General features: G+C 43.0%; 1 protein-coding gene across 6 annotated transcripts in view; it reads right to left on the reverse strand.

Moving 5' to 3' along the window:
• Positions 1-19,331, reverse strand: part of GLIS2 (GLIS family zinc finger 2) — an 88,672-nt gene that overhangs the window by 12,399 nt on the left and 56,942 nt on the right. For all 6 annotated transcript variants that reach the window (XM_089683398.1, XM_089683386.1, XM_089683393.1 and 3 more), the window contains 2 exons: positions 3,832-4,005; positions 3,533-3,666 (listed from right to left, as the gene is read on the reverse strand). In XM_089683398.1, coding sequence (XP_089539524.1) covers positions 3,533-3,666; positions 3,832-4,005 — 308 coding nt within the window. The remainder of the gene's footprint in view (positions 1-3,532; positions 3,667-3,831; positions 4,006-19,331) is intronic.

Below are 19,331 nucleotides of genomic sequence, written 5' to 3' on the forward strand. Positions count from 1 at the left end.
TACTGTTGTCCTTGCTGGAGGCTTTCGAAGAAGCAAAGCCCTGTCTCCACCAAGATATTTGCCTCCACACAGAGACACAGTGCAGGATGACGCATGATAGTCAATAATGGGGAAAAGATCAGCTACAGGGAGACCACAGGCAATACTGAGGATTAGTCCCATGCCCTCTGCCTGCCTTTGTTAGCACAGATTCTAGAATCCTCTGGATCAACTGTGGGTGTAGGATTATAACTTTTGTTTTGTTTTTTTATGGTTGAACTGGATGGACTTTTGTCTTTTTTCATCCAGACTAACTATGTAACTAAGCAGTTTAGTTCCTCTTTAATTCATAAAACCAGTTCAGGGCCATTTATTGTTTGCAGATACCTGGGGCGGATGGGAGCACCACATTTTTTGCAGACAATGGCCTTGCAATGTATCTGTGCCACTTTTTATTGCGGCACAGGTACATTTATGATATTTTCATTGTCTGGGATTTGGAAAAAAAAACATTACTAGATCAGTTTGTTGCAAACCTTAATCGTAATGAGTAGAACCTCCAGTTTACTATGTCATGTCATCAGAATGAAGTAACCTTCATGGATATTCGATTCGCAACCTGAACCCTGCCCCCTTCCACTCTGCAACTGACCAACTTTACAACAGTATCCTTCCCCTGTCCTGCCCTGACCTGGCCACTACTGTTTATAACAACTCGCTGTCAGCCGCTCTTGACTCCTTAGCACCCCTAACCACACGAAGCATTAGACCCCGACCGCTTCAACCCTGGCAGAACAACCACATCAAAAATCTCAAGCGATGCAGTCGTGCGCTAGAGCGACTATGGCGCAAAACCAGATCCCAACAAGCGTTCACCCAATATAAATCTGCCTTCCTCACCTACACTTCCTCCCTCCACGCTGCCAAGCAAGCCTACTTTGTAACCCTCATCAATACCCTCTCCTCCAGTCCTCGCCGGCTCTTCTCTACTTTTAACTCTCTACTCTCTCCGCCCCCACCTCCACCCAGTACCTCACTCACCGCCCACGAGATTGCTAACCACTTCCAAAGCAAGATCGACGCAATTCGCAGGGACATCACCACTGCTTAGACTTCCACCCCACCTAGTATCCCTCACACGAAAAGCCCCTCAACACTCCACTCCTTCGACCTTGCTACCACTGAAGCGGTCACTAAGGTCTTCTCTGAAGCTTACCACCTGCCCCCTTGACCCTGTCCCCACACAACTCCTATGATCACCCTCCTCCTCTATCCTACGCTCCCTCACTCACATCTTTAATCTCTCCCTCTCTACTGGCGCATTCCCCTCCCCTCTGAAGCACGCGCACATCACTCCCATACTTAAAAAACCCTCCCTGGATCCCACAGACCTAAACAACCTTAGACCCTTCTCCCTGCTGCCATTTACATCCAAACTCCTTGAGCGCTTAGCCTATAATCGCCTAAGCTCCCACCTCACCGACAACAACCTCCTTGATCCCCTTCAATCTGGCTTCCGTCCCCTACACTCCACCGAAACTGCCCTACTTAAACTAACCAACGACCTGCTAACTGCCAAAGCCAATGGCCACTACTCAGTGCTACTACTCCTCAACCTCTCTGCGGCTTTCGACACAGTCGACCACCCCCTCCTCCTCAAAAAACTATACTCTTTTGGCCTCAGAGACTCCGCTCTCTCCTGGTTCTTTTCCTATCCATGATAACGCTCCTTCAGTGTTACCTATAACGCTGCCACCTCCCCCTCACTCCCCCTCTCTGTTGGGGTCCCCCAAGGTTCTGTCCTCGGGCCCCTTCTCTTCTCCATCTACACCTCCTCCCTTGGTCAACTGATACACTCCCACGGCTTCAACTACCATCTCTATGCCGATGACAGTTAAATCTGTCTGTCTACCCCTTGCCTCACCCCTTCAGTCTCCGCCCGAATCATTAGCCTTCTGAATGACATATCAGACTGAATGTCACTCCACTTCCTCAAATTAAACCTTGCAAAAACCGAGCTCCTAGTTTTCCCCCCAGCCCGCACCCCTCCCCCTGACCTCTCCATCACGACCAACAACTCCACCATCAGCCCCACCTCGCAAGCCAGAGTACTAGGTGTCATTCTAGACTCCAATCTGTCTTTCCAGCCCCAGGTCCAATCGATGACAAATTGATGCAGACTCCACCTCCGCCACATCTCCAAAATACGCTCGTTCCTAACTCCAGAAACTACAAAGCAACTCATTCATACCTTTATTATATTACGACTTGACTACTGTAACTCCCTCCTCACCGGCCTACCTCAACACAGGCTATCCCCGCTTCAGTCTATCCTGAATTCTGCGGCCAGACTCATCCACCTCACTAACCGCTCCGTATCCACCACCCCCCTGGTCATTCCCTCCACTGGCTTCCGATTGCCCAACGCATAAAATTCAAATTATTAACATTGACGTACAAAGCTGTTCATAACACTGCCCCAAACTACATCACCGACCTGATATCCATCTACCACCCAAAACGCACTCTCCGCTCCTCACAAGACCTACTATTCGCTAGTTCCCTGGTCTCCTCCTCCCATGGCCGTCTCCAGGACTTCTCTACCCCAATCCATCAGACTGTCACCTACCCTCCTCACCTTTAGGTGCACCCTGAAAACCCATCTCTTCAGAGAAGCCTACCCCGCCCTCACCTAATTGCCGATCTCCTCTGCTCTTCCCACCACTCCATCCCCCACAGCTATTTCCTCCTGTACCACTATCCCCTCCCTCCTAGATTGTAAGCTCCAAAGAGCAGGGCCCTCGATCCCCTTGTGTATTGTATTGTATTGTTACTGTGCTGTCTCGTGTACTGTCTCCATTATAATGTACAGCGCTGAGCAAACTGTTGGCGCTATATAAATACTGTATAATAATATTTTGATGAGGAAAAATGATGAAGGGAATATCACTAGTGAACTCTATCGTAAATCCGCCGCAGGTAATACCGTCCTGCACTTCAGTAGTGAACATCCCTTACCATTAATACAATCAATTCCATACAGTCAGTACCTACGACTGAAACGTACCTGTGGTAATAGTGATGCTTTTGAGAATAAAGCCAAAAAATGTAAACATAGACTTATGGCTAGAGGTTACACCAAGAAATCCCTCAGGAAGGCATATAATTGCAATAAACATCTAGCCAAAATTTGACTGGAGTTCCACTTTAATTACTCACTCATGCAATTTTTAAGGATCTAGGCAGCCATGTAGGCACAATTATATTTGTAATTACCAAAATGGCCATTCTCATCTCTGTGCCTGCAGATTTAGGATATTTTGGGGCATGTCAGATACAAAAATATGGAAACTATTATCCAAAATGCATTGGTCCTTAGAGGATTTTAATGGAAGAGTATCTCAGAATATGGAATGAAAAGTATATATATCACCCACTTTAAAGCAAGACCTCCCTCTAGCACATGGCAGCTGTGCATTGCTATCATCTCATCAACCATGTTGACATTTATTTCTCGCTCATAGGGTATTTCAATATAATCATTCCCTCTCACCTGGCATTGAATCCTCTCCCGCGACGGGCACAGCCCTCCCAGTGGCAGCAGTATCCGGAATCCTTTTCTGGCTTCACATGGAAATCATTAACATGATCCACTAATTCTTGCAGAAGCTCAAACAGGCGGTTGCACTGCAAGGTCAGAGGTCAAAGGTGAGCAGAGCCAAGGAATGCAGCAAGAAGACAAGAAGGGGAGGTTGTAGACAATTGGATAAAACAGAAGCAGAGAAAGGAATGTGAGACAGAGAAGAGGCAGGTGGACATCTAAGGATGAGGCCTACAGGGGGTGACCCTTACCTTTGCCCACTGACACACCAGTTGTTTCTGTTCCGTGTATTCAAGGGACAGCCGCTTCTCCTTGGGGGGAGTTAGGAACACCGATGGGGGTAGCTGGAGTCCAGAGCTAAGGGGCAGAAAGAACTGGAAGGGACTGGGAGTTGTGTCTCCCCTGCAGCGCAATAACGGCATGTCCTGCAGGATAGAAGAGAGGTCGGGGTAGGATGACATGGTTAGGGTCATATGTCATTTGCAGCAGAGATAAAAATAATATAGAACATCATTTCCACATGTTCCAAACTGTTTAGAAATACATTGATACTTGTTAAAAAGAAAAAAAAGAAACACATTGAGGCACAGAATTTTTTTTTTCTTTAATGCTCAGCAAGTCAAGAATCAGCCATGCCCAGGTGCGGACTGACCATTTGGCCACTCAGGCACTGCCCGAGGGCCTGGGGTCAGTAGGGGGCCCCATGAGATGCCGCTGGTACCTTTAATTGGCTTTTTCATAGGCTTTTTTTGGCTGTGGGTGAGGACACAGGGGTCCCATGATCCCCTATTGCCGGGGGCCCCATGAGTTGTCAGTCCACCCCTGGCCATGCCTGTAGACCAAGGAGACTGTGACAGCCATGTGATGGAGCAAGGGGCAGCACCAGATCCTTTCACATAAACGTTCTGATCGGGTCCCCTGTCTGATCGAGTCCCTGTCCCTGAACCTCCATTCTCTTCTATGGAGCGGTGGGTGTAAACGGACATGTGTGCATTTACACCTGCCTACATCCAATTCGATCCAATCCGTCAAAAACAGATAATCCATTGGGCTCCTTTCACATGAGGCAGACTCTGCTTGTGATCCGCTTGCGGCAGCCCATATGCATCCCACAGAGCTATTGTGTTCTTCTGGCGGGGGGTGGGGGACAAGGAGCCTTCCCGGTGGGCAGAGCACAATGATTACTGCTACCATCTATAGCCACTGGCATGTGGAAAAATCCGACAGACTGGTTGTGCCCAAGCTGATCAATGGATCACCTATGCCCAGACATGGATTGAATCTCAGGCAGTTTTGATCCATGTATGGCCGGCTTATGTCCAATCAAAACTCTCTTTTTTTCGTTTTCGCTAAAATGAGTAATAAAACCCTTGAACAGGGGCGGAATGACCATTTGGACACTCAAGCGTTGCCCAAGGGCCCAGGGTCAGTAGGAGGCCCCATGAGATGCCCCTGGTATCTTTTTCATAGGCTTTCTTGAGTTTGGGCAAGGACACAGGGGCCCCATGATCCCCTATTGCCCGGGGGCCCCATGAGTTGTCAGTCCGCCCCAGAAAGGTTTCTGTTACAAAGATTTCATCTCACTTGGCTGGCCATGTGAGACGACTGGAATGCGATTGGTGGGTAGTCCTGTCAGCACCCTCCTGCCTGACATCCTTGATCTGAAAATTGAAGGAGCTGGATAGAAAAATGTCGGCTGAACAGTGCCAGCAATCAGATGCAGCTACGGGTGACAGCTGTCATAATGCAATAGCCGGCGCTGCAGTTTCGTCCACCACACTGAGGTGAGAGAAATGAGAGAAATCTTATAGTGTATGGCCAGCTTTCAGCCGGGTATACACACTTAATTTATTTTCATTCAACTGCCAGGCCAAGCAAAAAAAACAAATGGATTCCCCCCTTCACACCAGCGAGGTGCATGGAGGAATCCCCCCTACTGCAATATTGTATTCTGACATACTGTATATTAATATGTTTATTATTGTATTCTAATAGTGGGACTGTCTGCTGTCAGAATATACTGATCAGTGGCTGCAGCTGCTGATGAATTATATTTATTTCTTTCAGGTATAGCGCCGTCAATTTACGCAGCACTTTACATATATATTGTACAGTCACATCAGTCCCTAACCCTCAAGGGGTGTACAATCTAAGGGCCCTAACTTACATTCATGCATACACATATTAGGGACAATTTAGACAGGAGCCAATTAACCTACCAGCATGTCTCTGGAGTGTGGGAGGAAACTGGAGTACCCGGAGGAAACCCACGCAGGCACAGGGAGAACATCCAAACATCACACAGGTGGTGTCGTGGGTTGGGATTCGAACCATGACCCTAGTACTGCCAGGTGGAAGTGCTAACCATTTAGCTGCTGTGTATGAAACTTTTCCAGCATTGCCATTCAACAGAAATCAATCTATCAACTTCTGAAGAACAGGGAAGGTTATACACAGATCACAATTTAGCACATCCTGCTGAACTGGCCGAATTTGGATCCATCTGTTCCCAGCCTGACTCTTATGGTGACAACAAAATTTGCAACAGGAATTAAGTATGAAAATTCACAGGAGTTTTAGTCCTCCCATTCTCTAGCATTTGTATTACTGTTGGTGATGCTGTTGGAGATTTTCTCTCATTTCCTGTCTGGGGAAACAGAAATCTCTCTAATGCCCAGAAAGCAATTGAAACCCAACAGGGGTTCTAGTCCTTCCCCACTCTATACAAAACTAAAGCAAAAATGTTTTGGCTGGATATACACTATATTGCCATTGTATTGGGACACCCCTCCAAAACATTGGATTCAGGTGTTCCAATCACCTTCATGGCTACATTGTATAAAATCATCACCTAGGCATGCAGACTGCTTCTACAAACATTTGTGATAGAATGGGTCGCTCTCAGGAGGTCAGTGACTCCAAGCGTGGTCCCGTGATAGGTTGTCACCTGTGCAATAAGTCCATCCGTGACATTTCCTTGTTACTAAATATTCCACGCTCAACTGTTAGTGGGATTATACCAAAGTGGAAGCAACTGGGAACAACAGCAACTCAGCCACAAAGTCATAGGGTACGTATACTGAAGCGCACAGTGCGCAGAAGTCACCAACTGTCTGCATAGTCAATAGCTAAAAAGATCCAAACTTGGTGTGGTCTTCAGATTAGCACAACAACAGTGTGTAGAGAGCTTCATGGAATGGGTTTCCATGGCCGAGCAGCTGCATCCAAGCCTTACATCACCAAGTGCAATGCAAAGCGTTGGATGCAGTGATGATGTAAAGCACGCCGCCACTGGACTCTAGAGCAGTGAAGATGTGTTCTCTGGAGTGACCGATCACGCTTCTCTGTCTGGCAATCTGATGGACATGTCTGGGTTTGGTGGTTGCCAGGAAAACGGTACTTGCCTGACTGCATTGTGCCAAGTGTAAAGTTTGGTGGAGGGGGGGTTATGGTGTGGGGTTGTTTCTCAGGGGTTGGGCTTGGCCCCCTAATTCCAGTGAAGGGAACTATTAAAGTGTCAGCACACCAAGACAATTTTGACAATTTCATGCTCCCAACTTTGTGGGAACAGTTTGAGGATGGCCCCTTCCTGTTCCAAAAAGACTGCGCACCAGTGCACAAAGCAAGGTCCATAAAGACATGGATGAGTAAGTTTGGGGTGGAAAAACTTGACTGGCCTGCACAGAGTCCTGACCTCAACCCGATAGAACACTTTTGGGATGAATTAGAGCGGAGACTGTGAGCCAGGCCTTCTCATCCGACATCAGTGCCTGACCTCACAAATGTGCTTCTGGAAGAATGATCAAACCTTCCCATAGACACCCTCCTAAACCTTGTGGACGGCCTTCCCAGAAGAGTTGAAGCTGTTATAGCTGCAAAGGGCGGGAACAACTCAATATTGAACCCTACGGACTAAGACTGGGAGGCCATTAAAGTTCATGTGCGTGTAAAGGCAGGCCGACCAATACTTTTAGCAATATAGTGTACACTTTAAAGGCTTTTAAATATAGTTTGGGGAATCACTGTTCCCCTTTTTCTAAATGAGGAATATTTTTTTATGGCCTGCATGCCAAAAAAGGAAATCACCTGAGGGGTGAGAAAAAGTGAAGTGAAGGTGAGATTTCAGCAAGGACAAGCACTCATCAGAGATATCTGCCCGTCTAGGGTCACTTTAAAGCGGAACTTCACCCAAAAGGGGACGTTCTGCTTGTTTACCCCCTCTACTGCCACAATTTGAGGGAGAAGGTATCTGGTTTTGACAGGTACCCGCTCCCACTTCCTGTCAGATGCTCTGCGACCCCCTTCCCCTGCAGCCTTCTGGGACATCTCACAGGTCCTATAAGACTGCGGGACCATTCACAAAGTGCAGCATGCTTCGCACATGCGCAATACGAGAATGGTTGTGAAGCCTCAAAGCTTCACTGCTGGTTTCCCTCACTGAAGATGCCGGCACCTGCACCTGAAGTCGATTGAAGAGTCAGCTCGGGTGCAGACATTGTTGGATACCTGCCTCGAGCTCCGCTTTAAAGTATCTGCCAAGAGAGAAGTATGTAGGCTTCCATTGGTGGTCTTCTGAAAATGTTCCTGGCTTTATACTTGTAATGCTGGCCTAACACCTGGAGAATTGACTAATTTCAAACTTGACTTTTCATTCAAGTACCATATCAATGTCTTGATTTTCATAGATTGAACATGCTACTTCTGGGTAAACTTTGACAAGTGCATGTGCATAAGACTTTTTCTCGTCCGGGAGCGAATTCAACTATCCGAAATTCGTTCACTCCCATTTTATTCAACAAAAAGTTTCCATCCTCTTCTTTCAATTTTTTTGCTCATTCTGGTCGAAGATAATCAAACAAACATTTTAAAAATGAAAAATTTCTATCCAATTCTACAGATGTACAGCCAGCTAAGTCAACGGTTCAGTGCAAGCCCCATCTCAATTCCCTCCTTTCCCACACAGATCTGTAGATACCTCCTGTGACAGCTGCGATTTTTGCACCATTCGCAGTCCAGCCAGTAAACATCTAGTGCCGGGCTGCCCACACCTGCCCACTGACATATCATAGACCTGTATAGCAGGAGCAACATCCCATGCAAGCCTCATTAGTGCAGCAGTCTGGCACTGGATTTTTCCCGCCTGGGACAGTGCGGGAGACCAAAGCTGTTGGAGGACAGAATACAGATCTGCAAGGGGGTGGGGGGGTGAAGACCTGAAGTGATGAGGCGGGTAGGGAGGGGGTCTGGGAGATTTTTTGAAAATGTGAAATTGTACTTAAAGACACCATGTAGATCTGCATGTTTTATGTGCGGTGCAATGTGTGCCCATTGTGCGCTTTAAATGCCTTTTAGTTCATCTTTATGTGATGCCTGTTTTGCTTAAAATCACAACAAAGATGCAGCAAGCAGCAGTTTTTTTCTACTACATACCACCAAAATCTTCAGTTGTGTACAGCGCCTCATATTTCTTCTGGTCAGTGACTCAGGTGGTAATAATACCAAAGCATTTGTATAAAAGCCGAAAAATTTTAATTTAAAGCAGAGATTTTAAATGGCCTATATACCGAGGTTAGACAACAGTATGGAAACAGCAGGTAAAAGAACAAAATCTTTACCTAATATGGTGTTGGACCGACCTTGGCATCCAAGACGAGCTGAATTCTCCTGGGAACAGAAAAATATACGTCTTGGATGGTAGATAATGGAATCTGATACCACTCTTCATGTAAAAATTGTTCCAGTTCTCGCAGAGATGAAGAAAATGAGCCCGAATCTTGTTCTCCAAAATGGTCCCTAGTGGCTCTATGATATTGATGTCTGGCGACTGCGGTGCCCAGGGAAGGTGCAAGTCTTTATCTGCATGCTCATCACACCACAGTTAGAGAACACCAGTTGTATGACTCGAGCATTATTGTCCCAGTAAATGGCATTGTCTTTGGGAAACAATGTCTGCACCATGGGGTGCACATGGTCAGCCAGAATTTGTAATTAGTCACTGGCAGTGACTCTACATTTCAAGGTGATGATGGGGCCTGCAGAATACCAAGATATAGCTGTCCAAACCAGGATTGCACCGCCACCATGCTTTACCATTGGCACAAGACAGTCCTGGTCATAAGCTTGGGATGGTGTTCTCCATACGTAATCACATCCGGTGGTTGGGAACAGTGTGAAGCTCCATTCATTGGACCGCATTACAGTCTTCCGTTGACCGATAGTCCATGATTTATGGGTGTTGCACCACTCTGTCCTCTTCTGAGCACTAAAATCGGTCACTAGTGGTTTGGCATTTGCAGCTCACCTGTGAATGTCTTTCTTACAGAGTTCCCTCCGCAGTTTTTGTGGACACAGGCTTTGGAAGACTGAGATTGAGCTCTGCAGTCACTTTTGCAGCAGTTGTTTTCTTATTCCGGGTCACAATTCTGCGCAATGTCCTTTAGTCTCTTTGACCATGTCGCCGACACTTGTGCTTACTAGACGTTTTCCCAGAAACTGTATATGCCGTCATAACCTTTGACTGTACCTCGCCAAACAGTAAATACATTGGCAACTTCAGTCACAGAGGCCCCAGCTAAGAGGCACCAACAATCTGCCCTCTTTGAAGCTCAGTAAGGTCTGATATGACTCTGTATTACTAGCAGCGCATGCGGTGAATGAGGAAAGCGAGGCTTCCCACCTTTTAGCTGAGTGTCTCATCACACAGCGGAAACAAAAGAATGTTACATTACTTCCATTTCAACACGAAACATGTCACTTTCACAACTGCAAATCATGTAGTACAAAAAGGATAAAGTGAGCGCTATAGGCAAGCTGCTGTGACACCAAAAAGGTACTAAAAATCCTTCCAAATCAATAATGTAAAGAGTATGTGCAACGCTGAGATCAAAATATCAAAATTAAGTGCAACAAATGCAAATACAAACCGTAAAGGCAATTATAAACCAGCAGAAATACATAAATAAATATATTACTGTTCCAAAATAATCCGTAAAGTGATAGTAATGCTTATAAAGTGACCATAGATAATGACATAAATAAGTCCACAAAGTGACAAAGTGAATAAATAAATAAATAAGCGTAATGCCACTCAAGTTGGCTAATAGTGCTTAGTATGATGACAAAGTCCAAAAGGAAAAGTGAAGATCCAATGTAAAGATCTCAGGGTATGGTGATCCACTTCCTATCTCCAATCATATGGTGATGTGTCAGGTAATAGTAGAATTGCGCACTCACCAGATGTGTGATAACAACACGCATTTGAGAACACAAACTTCTCAATATAGCTCAGTAAGCTCTAATTTTATTGAATAAAAAAAATATATACTCACAAACAAGGAAGTGTAACAAGCATAAACAGATCCTCAAATTAACTTGAAGCGTGGAGTCCCCCTTCGAAACGCGTCGGCCTCACTTTGAGAGTCTACCCTCATGATGTGACTCGCACTGGCTCCACACTTCAAGTTCCTTTGAGGATCTGCTTTTTCCTTGTTTGTGAGTTTGTATATTTTTTATTCAATAAAATGATAGTTTATTGGTGCGCCTCTTTCTGCTTTGCTTCACAGTAATTTAAGATGAACTTATATTTGAAAGTGAAAAGTATTTTGCTAAAACAGATTGAGTCATATGAAAATAAGAAAACATCTAGAAAGATCTGTAAAACCTGCCTTTATTTCATAAAAAGCAAAGGTATACTTATTCCTTGAGCATAGAAATTGTAATGGTGATGGATATGGCCAGTAAAAAAATCAAAAAAATCAAATGTCATCATAAATTTTGGCCAAAATGTATTCTGCTACATGTCTTTGCTAAAAAAAATCCCTACACATGTAAATTAATTGGTTTACGTGAAAGTGATAGCGTTTACAAATGGCGGTATAGATACTGGGATTTTTTAATTCTTTTTTACATTTTTACTAATAATGGCGGCGTTCAGAGACTTAAACGGGACTGTGGCAGGCATTCTGACACTGGGGGAAACTGACTTGGTGTCACTGACATCCCCAGTGACACCAATACAGAGATCAGTACTAAAAAAAGCACTGACACTGTACTAATGACACTGGGATGGAAGGAGTTAACATAGGGGCGATCAAAGGGTTAACTGTGTGCTGTTTTACTTGTGAATTTGTGTTTGTTCTTCACTGTAATCACACTGCTTTGGATGGCTGTGCTGTGCACAGCCATCCAAAGCAGTGTGCACAAGCTGACAGGGTAGAGAACTGTATTGTTTACAAACAGTTCTCCTCCCCATCGGAGATGCCCGGTAATCACCGGGAGCTGGTGAGTAATCACTGGCATGACCCAGTGATTGACAGCCACGACCACAAATGGCGGCACGGGTAGGGCTTGCGCGCGCCCCCTACCCGGAAATGCAAAATCACATATATATACAGTCATGGCCGAAATTGTTGGCACCCTTGATATTTTTCCTGAAAATCAAGTATTTCACACAAAAAAGGTATTGCATTAACACATGTTTTGCTATACACATGTTTATTCCCTTTGTATGTATTGGAACAAATATAAAACAGAGGCAGAAAAGCAAATATGACATAATGTCACACAAAACCCCAAAAATGGGCTGGACAAAAGTATTGGCACCCTTAACTTAATATTTGGTTGCACACCCTTTGGAAAACATAACTGAAATCAGTCGCTTCCTATAACCATCAATAAGCTTCTGACACCTCTCACCCGGAATTTTGGACCACTCTTCCTTTGCAAACAGCTCCAGGTCTCTCTTATTGGAAGGACACCTTTTCCCAACAGCAATTTTAAGATCTCTCCACAGGTGTTCAATGGGATTTAGATCTGGGCTCATTGCTGGCCACTTCAGAACTCTCCAGCGCTTCTTTGCCATCCATTTCTGAGTGCTTTTTGACGTATGTTTGGGGTCATTGTCCTGCTGGAAGACCCAGGATCTTGGACGCAAACCCAGCTTTCTGACACTGGGCCCTACAGTGCGACCCAAAATCCTTTGGTAATCCTCAGATTTCATGATGCCTTGCACACAGTCAAGGCACCCAGTGCCAGAGGCAGCAAAACAACCCCAAAACATCATTGAACCTCCACCATATTTTACCGTAGGTACTGTGTTTTGTTCTTTGTAGGCCTCATTCCGTTTTCGGTAAACAGTAGAATGATGTGCTTTACCGAAAAGCTCTATCTTGGTCTCATCTGTCCACAAGACGTTTTCCCAGAAGGCTTTTGGCTTACTCAAGTACATTTTGGCAAACTGTAGTCTTGCTTTTTTATGTCTCTGTGTCAGCAGTGGGGTCCTCCTGGGTCTCCTGCCATAGCGTTTCATTTCATTTAAATGTCGACGGATAGTTCGCGCTGACACTGATGCTCCCTGAGCCTGCAGGACAGCTTGAATGTCTTTGGAACATGTTTGGGGCTGCTTATCCACCATCCGGACTATTCTGCGTTGCAATCTTTCATCAATTTTCCTCATCCGTCCACGACCAGGGAGATTAGCTACAGTGCCATGGGTTGCAAACTTCTTGATAATGTTGCGCACTGTGGACAAAGGCAAATCTAGTTCTCTGGAGATGGACTTGTAACCTTGAGATTGTTGATATTTTGCCACAATTTTGGTTCTCAGGTCCTCAGACAGTTCTCGTCTCCTCTTTCTGTTGTCCATGCTTAGTGTGGCACAGACAGACACACAATGCAAAGGTTAAGTGAACGTCTCTCCTTTTTATCTGCTTTCAGGTGTGATTTCTATATTGCCCACACCTGTTACTTGCCCCAGGTGAGTTTACAGGAGCATCACATGCTTGTAACATTCTTATTTATCCGCAGTTGTGAAAGGGTGCCAATACTTTTGTCCAGCCCATTTTTGGAGGTTTGTGTGACATTATGTCGAATTTGCTTTCTTTCCTCCCTTTTTTTGTTTTGTCCCAATACACACAAAGGGAATAAACATGTGTATAGCAAAACATGTGTTAATGCAATACGTTTCGTGAGAAATACATGATTTCCTGGAGAAATATCAAGGGTGCCAACAATTTCGGCCATGACTGTATGTTATTTTGCGCACCCGTGCCGCCCTGTAGCAGTATATCTGCTATAGGGTGGTCGGGAAGCAGTTAAATTCTTAATAGTTATTTTCTTATGAAAGAAGAGTAGGAAATCTTGTGTTCTGCCAGCATGCTGCAGAATGGGACCTTTGCTCTCTGTGTGGAAGCAGTGATCTCTCTGCAGAGGTCTGACATACTCCCCGCGGAGTCACAGCCAGAGCTCTCCAATCATCATGGAGCATGAGCTTTGCTAATTGCAGAGCTATAGGGGTGATCCAGCATAGGGTATGTTGAACTTTAAAAAGCAGTTACAGCCTGAGTATATAATCCCATGCTGCAGAGTGGAATCCTTGCCCTCTGTGGGGAAGCAGTGTCCTCTCTGCAGAGGTCTGACACATAGTCACATAGTTAATCTGGTTGAAAAAAGACACAGGTCCATCCAGTTCAACCAACAGAAAAAAAAACCACATACAAATAGAAAACCTCCATATACATTATCCAGTACCCACAGTTGATCCAGAGGAAGGCAAAAAAACCCAATAAAGCATGATTCAATTTGCTCCTGCTGGGGAAAAATATTCCTTCCTAATCCCCCAAGAGGCAATCGGATATTCCCTGGATCAACTTTAGTTTAGTTATAAATGCTAGTATCCAGTTATTTTATGTGTATCTAGGAAATAATCCAGGCTTTTCTTAAAACAACCTACTCAGCTGGCCAGAACCAGCTCTTGAGGGAGTCTATTCCACATTTTCACAGCTTTAACTGTGAAGAAGCCTTTCCATATTTGGATCTTAAGTCTCTTTTCCTTCTGACGTAAAAAGTGCCCCCTTGTCCTCTGTGATGACCTTAAAGTGAATAATTCTACACCGAGTTCACTATATGGACCACATATGTATTATACATGGAGATCATATCCCCCCTTATGTATTATACGTGTTGATCATATCCCCCTTATGTATTATACATGGAGATCATATCCCCCCTTATGTATTATACATGGAGATCATATTCCCCCTTATGTATTATACATGGAGATCATATCCCCCCTTATGTATTATACATGGAGATCATATTCCCCCTTATGTATTGTACATGGTGATCATATCCCCCCTTATGTATTATACATGGAGATCATATCCCCCCTTATGTATTATACATGGTGATCATATCCCCCCTTATGTATTATACATGGAGATCATATCCCCCTTATGTATTATACATGGAGATCATATCCCCCCCTTATGTATTATACATGGAGATCATATTCTCACTTATGTATTATACATGGAGATCATATCCCCCCTTATGTATTATACATGGTGATCATATCCCCCCTTATGTATTATACATGGAGATCATATCCCCCTTATGTATTATACATGGAGATCATATCCCCCCTTATGTATTATACATGGAGATCATATCCCCCCTTATGTATTATACATGGTGATCATATCCCCCTTATGTATTATACATGGTGATCATATCCCCCCTTATGTATTATACATGGTGATCATATCCCCCCTTATGTATTATACATGGAGATCATATCCCCCCTTATGTATTATACATGGAGATCATATCCCCCCTTATGTATTATACATGGAGATCATATTCCCCCTTATGTATTATACATGGAGATCATATCCCCCCTTATGTATTATACATGGAGATCATATTCCCCCTTATGTATTATACATGGAGATCATATTCCCCCTTATGTATTATACATGGAGATCATATCCCCTCTTATGTATTATACATGGAGATCATATCCCCCCTTATGTATTATACATGGAGATCATATCCCCCCTTATGTATTATACATGGAGATCATATCCCCTCTTATGTATTATACATGGAGATTATATCCCTCCTTATGTATTATAGATGGAGATCATATCCCCCTTATGTATTATACATGGAGATCATATCTCCCCTTATGTATTATACATGGTGATCATATCCCCCCTTATGTATTATACATGGAGATAATATCCCCCCTTATGTATTATACATGGAAATAATATCCCCCCTTATGTATTATACGTAGAGATCATATCCCCCCCTATGTATTATACATGGAGATCATATCTCCCCTTATGTATTATACATGGAGATCATATCCCCCCTTATGTATTATACATGGTGATCATATCCCCCCTTATGTATTATACATGGCGATCATATCCCCCCTTATGTATTATACATGGTGATCATATCCCCCCTTATGTATTATACATGGAGATAATATCCCCCCTTATGTATTATACATGGAAATAATATCCCCCCTTATGTATTATACGTAGAGATCATATCCCCCCCTATGTATTATACATGGAGATCATATCTCCCCTTATGTATTATACATGGAGATCATATCCCCCCTTATGTATTATACATGGTGATCATATCCCCCCTTATGTATTATACATGGCGATCATATCCCCCCTTATGTATTATACATGGAGATCATATCCCCCTTATGTATTATACATGGAGATCATATCCCCCCTTATGTATTATACATGGAAATAATATCCCCCCTTATGTATTATACATGGAGATCATATCCCCCCTTATGTATTATAGATGGAGATCATATCCCCCCTTATGTATTATACATGGAGATCATATCCCCCCTTATGTATTATACATGGAGATAATATCCCCCCTTATGTATTATACATGGAAATAATATCCCCCCTTATGTATTATACGTAGAGATCATATCCCCCCCTATGTATTATACATGGAGATCATATCTCCCCTTATGTATTATACATGGAGATCATATCCCCCCTTATGTATTATACATGGTGATCATATCCCCCCTTATGTATTATACATGGCGATCATATCCCCCCTTATGTATTATACATGGTGATCATATCCCCCCTTATGTATTATACATGGAGATAATATCCCCCCTTATGTATTATACATGGAAATAATATCCCCCCTTATGTATTATACGTAGAGATCATATCCCCCCCTATGTATTATACATGGAGATCATATCTCCCCTTATGTATTATACATGGAGATCATATCCCCCCTTATGTATTATACATGGTGATCATATCCCCCCTTATGTATTATACATGGCGATCATATCCCCCCTTATGTATTATACATGGAGATCATATCCCCCTTATGTATTATACATGGAGATCATATCCCCCTTATGTATTATAGATGGAGATCATATCCCCCCTTATGTATTATACATGGTGATCATATCCCCCCTTACGTATTATACATGGAGATCATATTCCCCCTTATGTATTATGCATGGAGATCATATCCCCCTTATGTATTATACATGTTGATCATATCCCCCCTTATGTATTATACTTGGTGATCATATCCCCCCTTATGTATTATACATGGTGATCATATCCCCCCTTATGTATTATACATGGAGATCATATCCCCCTTATGTATTATACATGGAGATCATATCCCCCCCTTATGTATTATACATGGAGATCACCATGTATAATACATAAGGGGGGATATGATCTCCATGTATAATACATTAGGGGTAATATGATCTCCATGTATAATACATAAGGGGGATATGATCTCCATGTATAATACATATGTGGTCCATATAGTGAACTCGGTGTAGAATTATTCACTTTAAGGTCATCACAGAGGACAAGGGGGCACTTTTTACGTCAGAAGGAAAAGAGATCATATTCTCACTTATGTATTATACATGGAGATCATATCCCCCCTTATGTATTATACATGGAGATCATATCCCCCTTATGTATTATACATGGAGATCATATCCCCCCTTATGTATTATACATGTTGATCATATCCCCCCTTATGTGTTATACATGTTGATCATATCCCCCCTTATGTATTATACATGGAGATCATATCCCCCTTATGTATTATACATGGAGATCCTATCCCCCCTTATGTATTATACATGGAGATCACATCCCCCTTATGTATTATACATGAAGATCATATCCCCCCTTATGCATTATACATGGAGATCACATCCCCCCTTATGTATTATACATGTTGATCATATCCCCCCTTATGTGTTATACATGTTGATCATATCCCCCCTTATGTGTTATACATGTTGATCATATCCCCCCTTATGTATTATACATGGAGATCATATCCCCCCTTATGTATTATACATGGAGATCATACCCCCCTTATGTATTATACATGGAGATCATATCCCCACCTTATGTATTATACATGGTGATCATATCCCCCCTTATGTATTATACATGGAGATCATATCCCCCTTATGTATTTTACATGGAGATCATATCCCCCCTTATGTCTTATACATGGAGATCATATCCCCCCTTATGTATTATACATGGATATCATATCCCCCCTTATGTATTATACATGGAGATCATATCCCCCCTTATGTATTATACATGGAGATCATATCCCCCCTTATGTATTATACATGGTGATCATATCCCCCTTATGTATTATACATGGAGATCATATCCCCCCTTATGTATTATACATGGAGATCATATTCTCACTTATGTATTATACATGGAGATCATATCCCCCCTTATGTATTATACATGGTGATCATATCCCCCCTTATGTATTATACATGGAGATCATATCCCCCTTATGTATTATACATGGAGATCATATCCCCCCTTATGTATTATACATGGTGATCATATCCCCCTTATGTATTATACATGGTAATCATATCCCCCCTTATGTATTATACATGGTGATCATATCCCCCCTTATGTATTATACATGGAGATCATATCCCCCTTATGTATTATACATGGAGATCATATCCCCCCTTATGTATTATACATGGAGATCATATCCCCCTTATGTATTATACATGGAGATGATATCCCCCCTTATGTATTATACATGGTGATCATATCCCCCCTTATGTATTATACATGGAGATCATATCCCCCTTATGTATTATACATGGAGATCATATCCCCCCTTATGTATTATACATGGAGATCATATTCTCACTTATGTATTATACATGGAGATCATATCCCCCTTATGTATTATACATGGTGGTCATATCCCCCTTTATGTATTATACATGGTGATCATATCCCCCCTTATGTATTATACATGGTGATCATATCCCCCTTTATGTATTATACATGGAGATCATATCCCCCCTTATGTATTATACATGTTGATCATATCCCCCCTTATGTATTATACATGGTGATCATATCCCCCCTTATGTATTATACATGGTGATCATATCCCCCTTATGTATTATACATGGAGATCATATCCCCCCTTATGTATTATACATGGAGATGATATCCCCCTTATGTATTATACATGGAGATCCTATCCCCCCTTATGTATTATACATGGAGATCACATCCCCCCTTATGCATTATAGATGGAGATCACATCCCCCCTTATGTATTATACATGTTGATCATATCCCCCCTTATGTGTTATACATGTTGATCATATCCCCCCTTATGTATTATACATGGAGATCATACCCCCCTTATGTATTATACATGGAGATCATATCCCCACCTTATGTATTATACATGGTGATCATATCCCCCTTATGTATTATACATGTTGATCATATCCCCCCTTATGTATTATACATGGAGATCATATCCCCCTTATGTATTTTACATGGAGATCATATCCCCCCTTATGTATTATACATGGAGATCACATCCCCCCTTATGCATTATAGATG

This window comes from Staurois parvus, unplaced genomic scaffold, assembly GCF_062004578.1.
Source record: "Staurois parvus isolate SC_StPar_1 unplaced genomic scaffold, SC_StPar_1.0 ptg000018l, whole genome shotgun sequence".
In the NCBI taxonomy this organism is placed as follows: Eukaryota; Metazoa; Chordata; class Amphibia; order Anura; family Ranidae; genus Staurois; species Staurois parvus.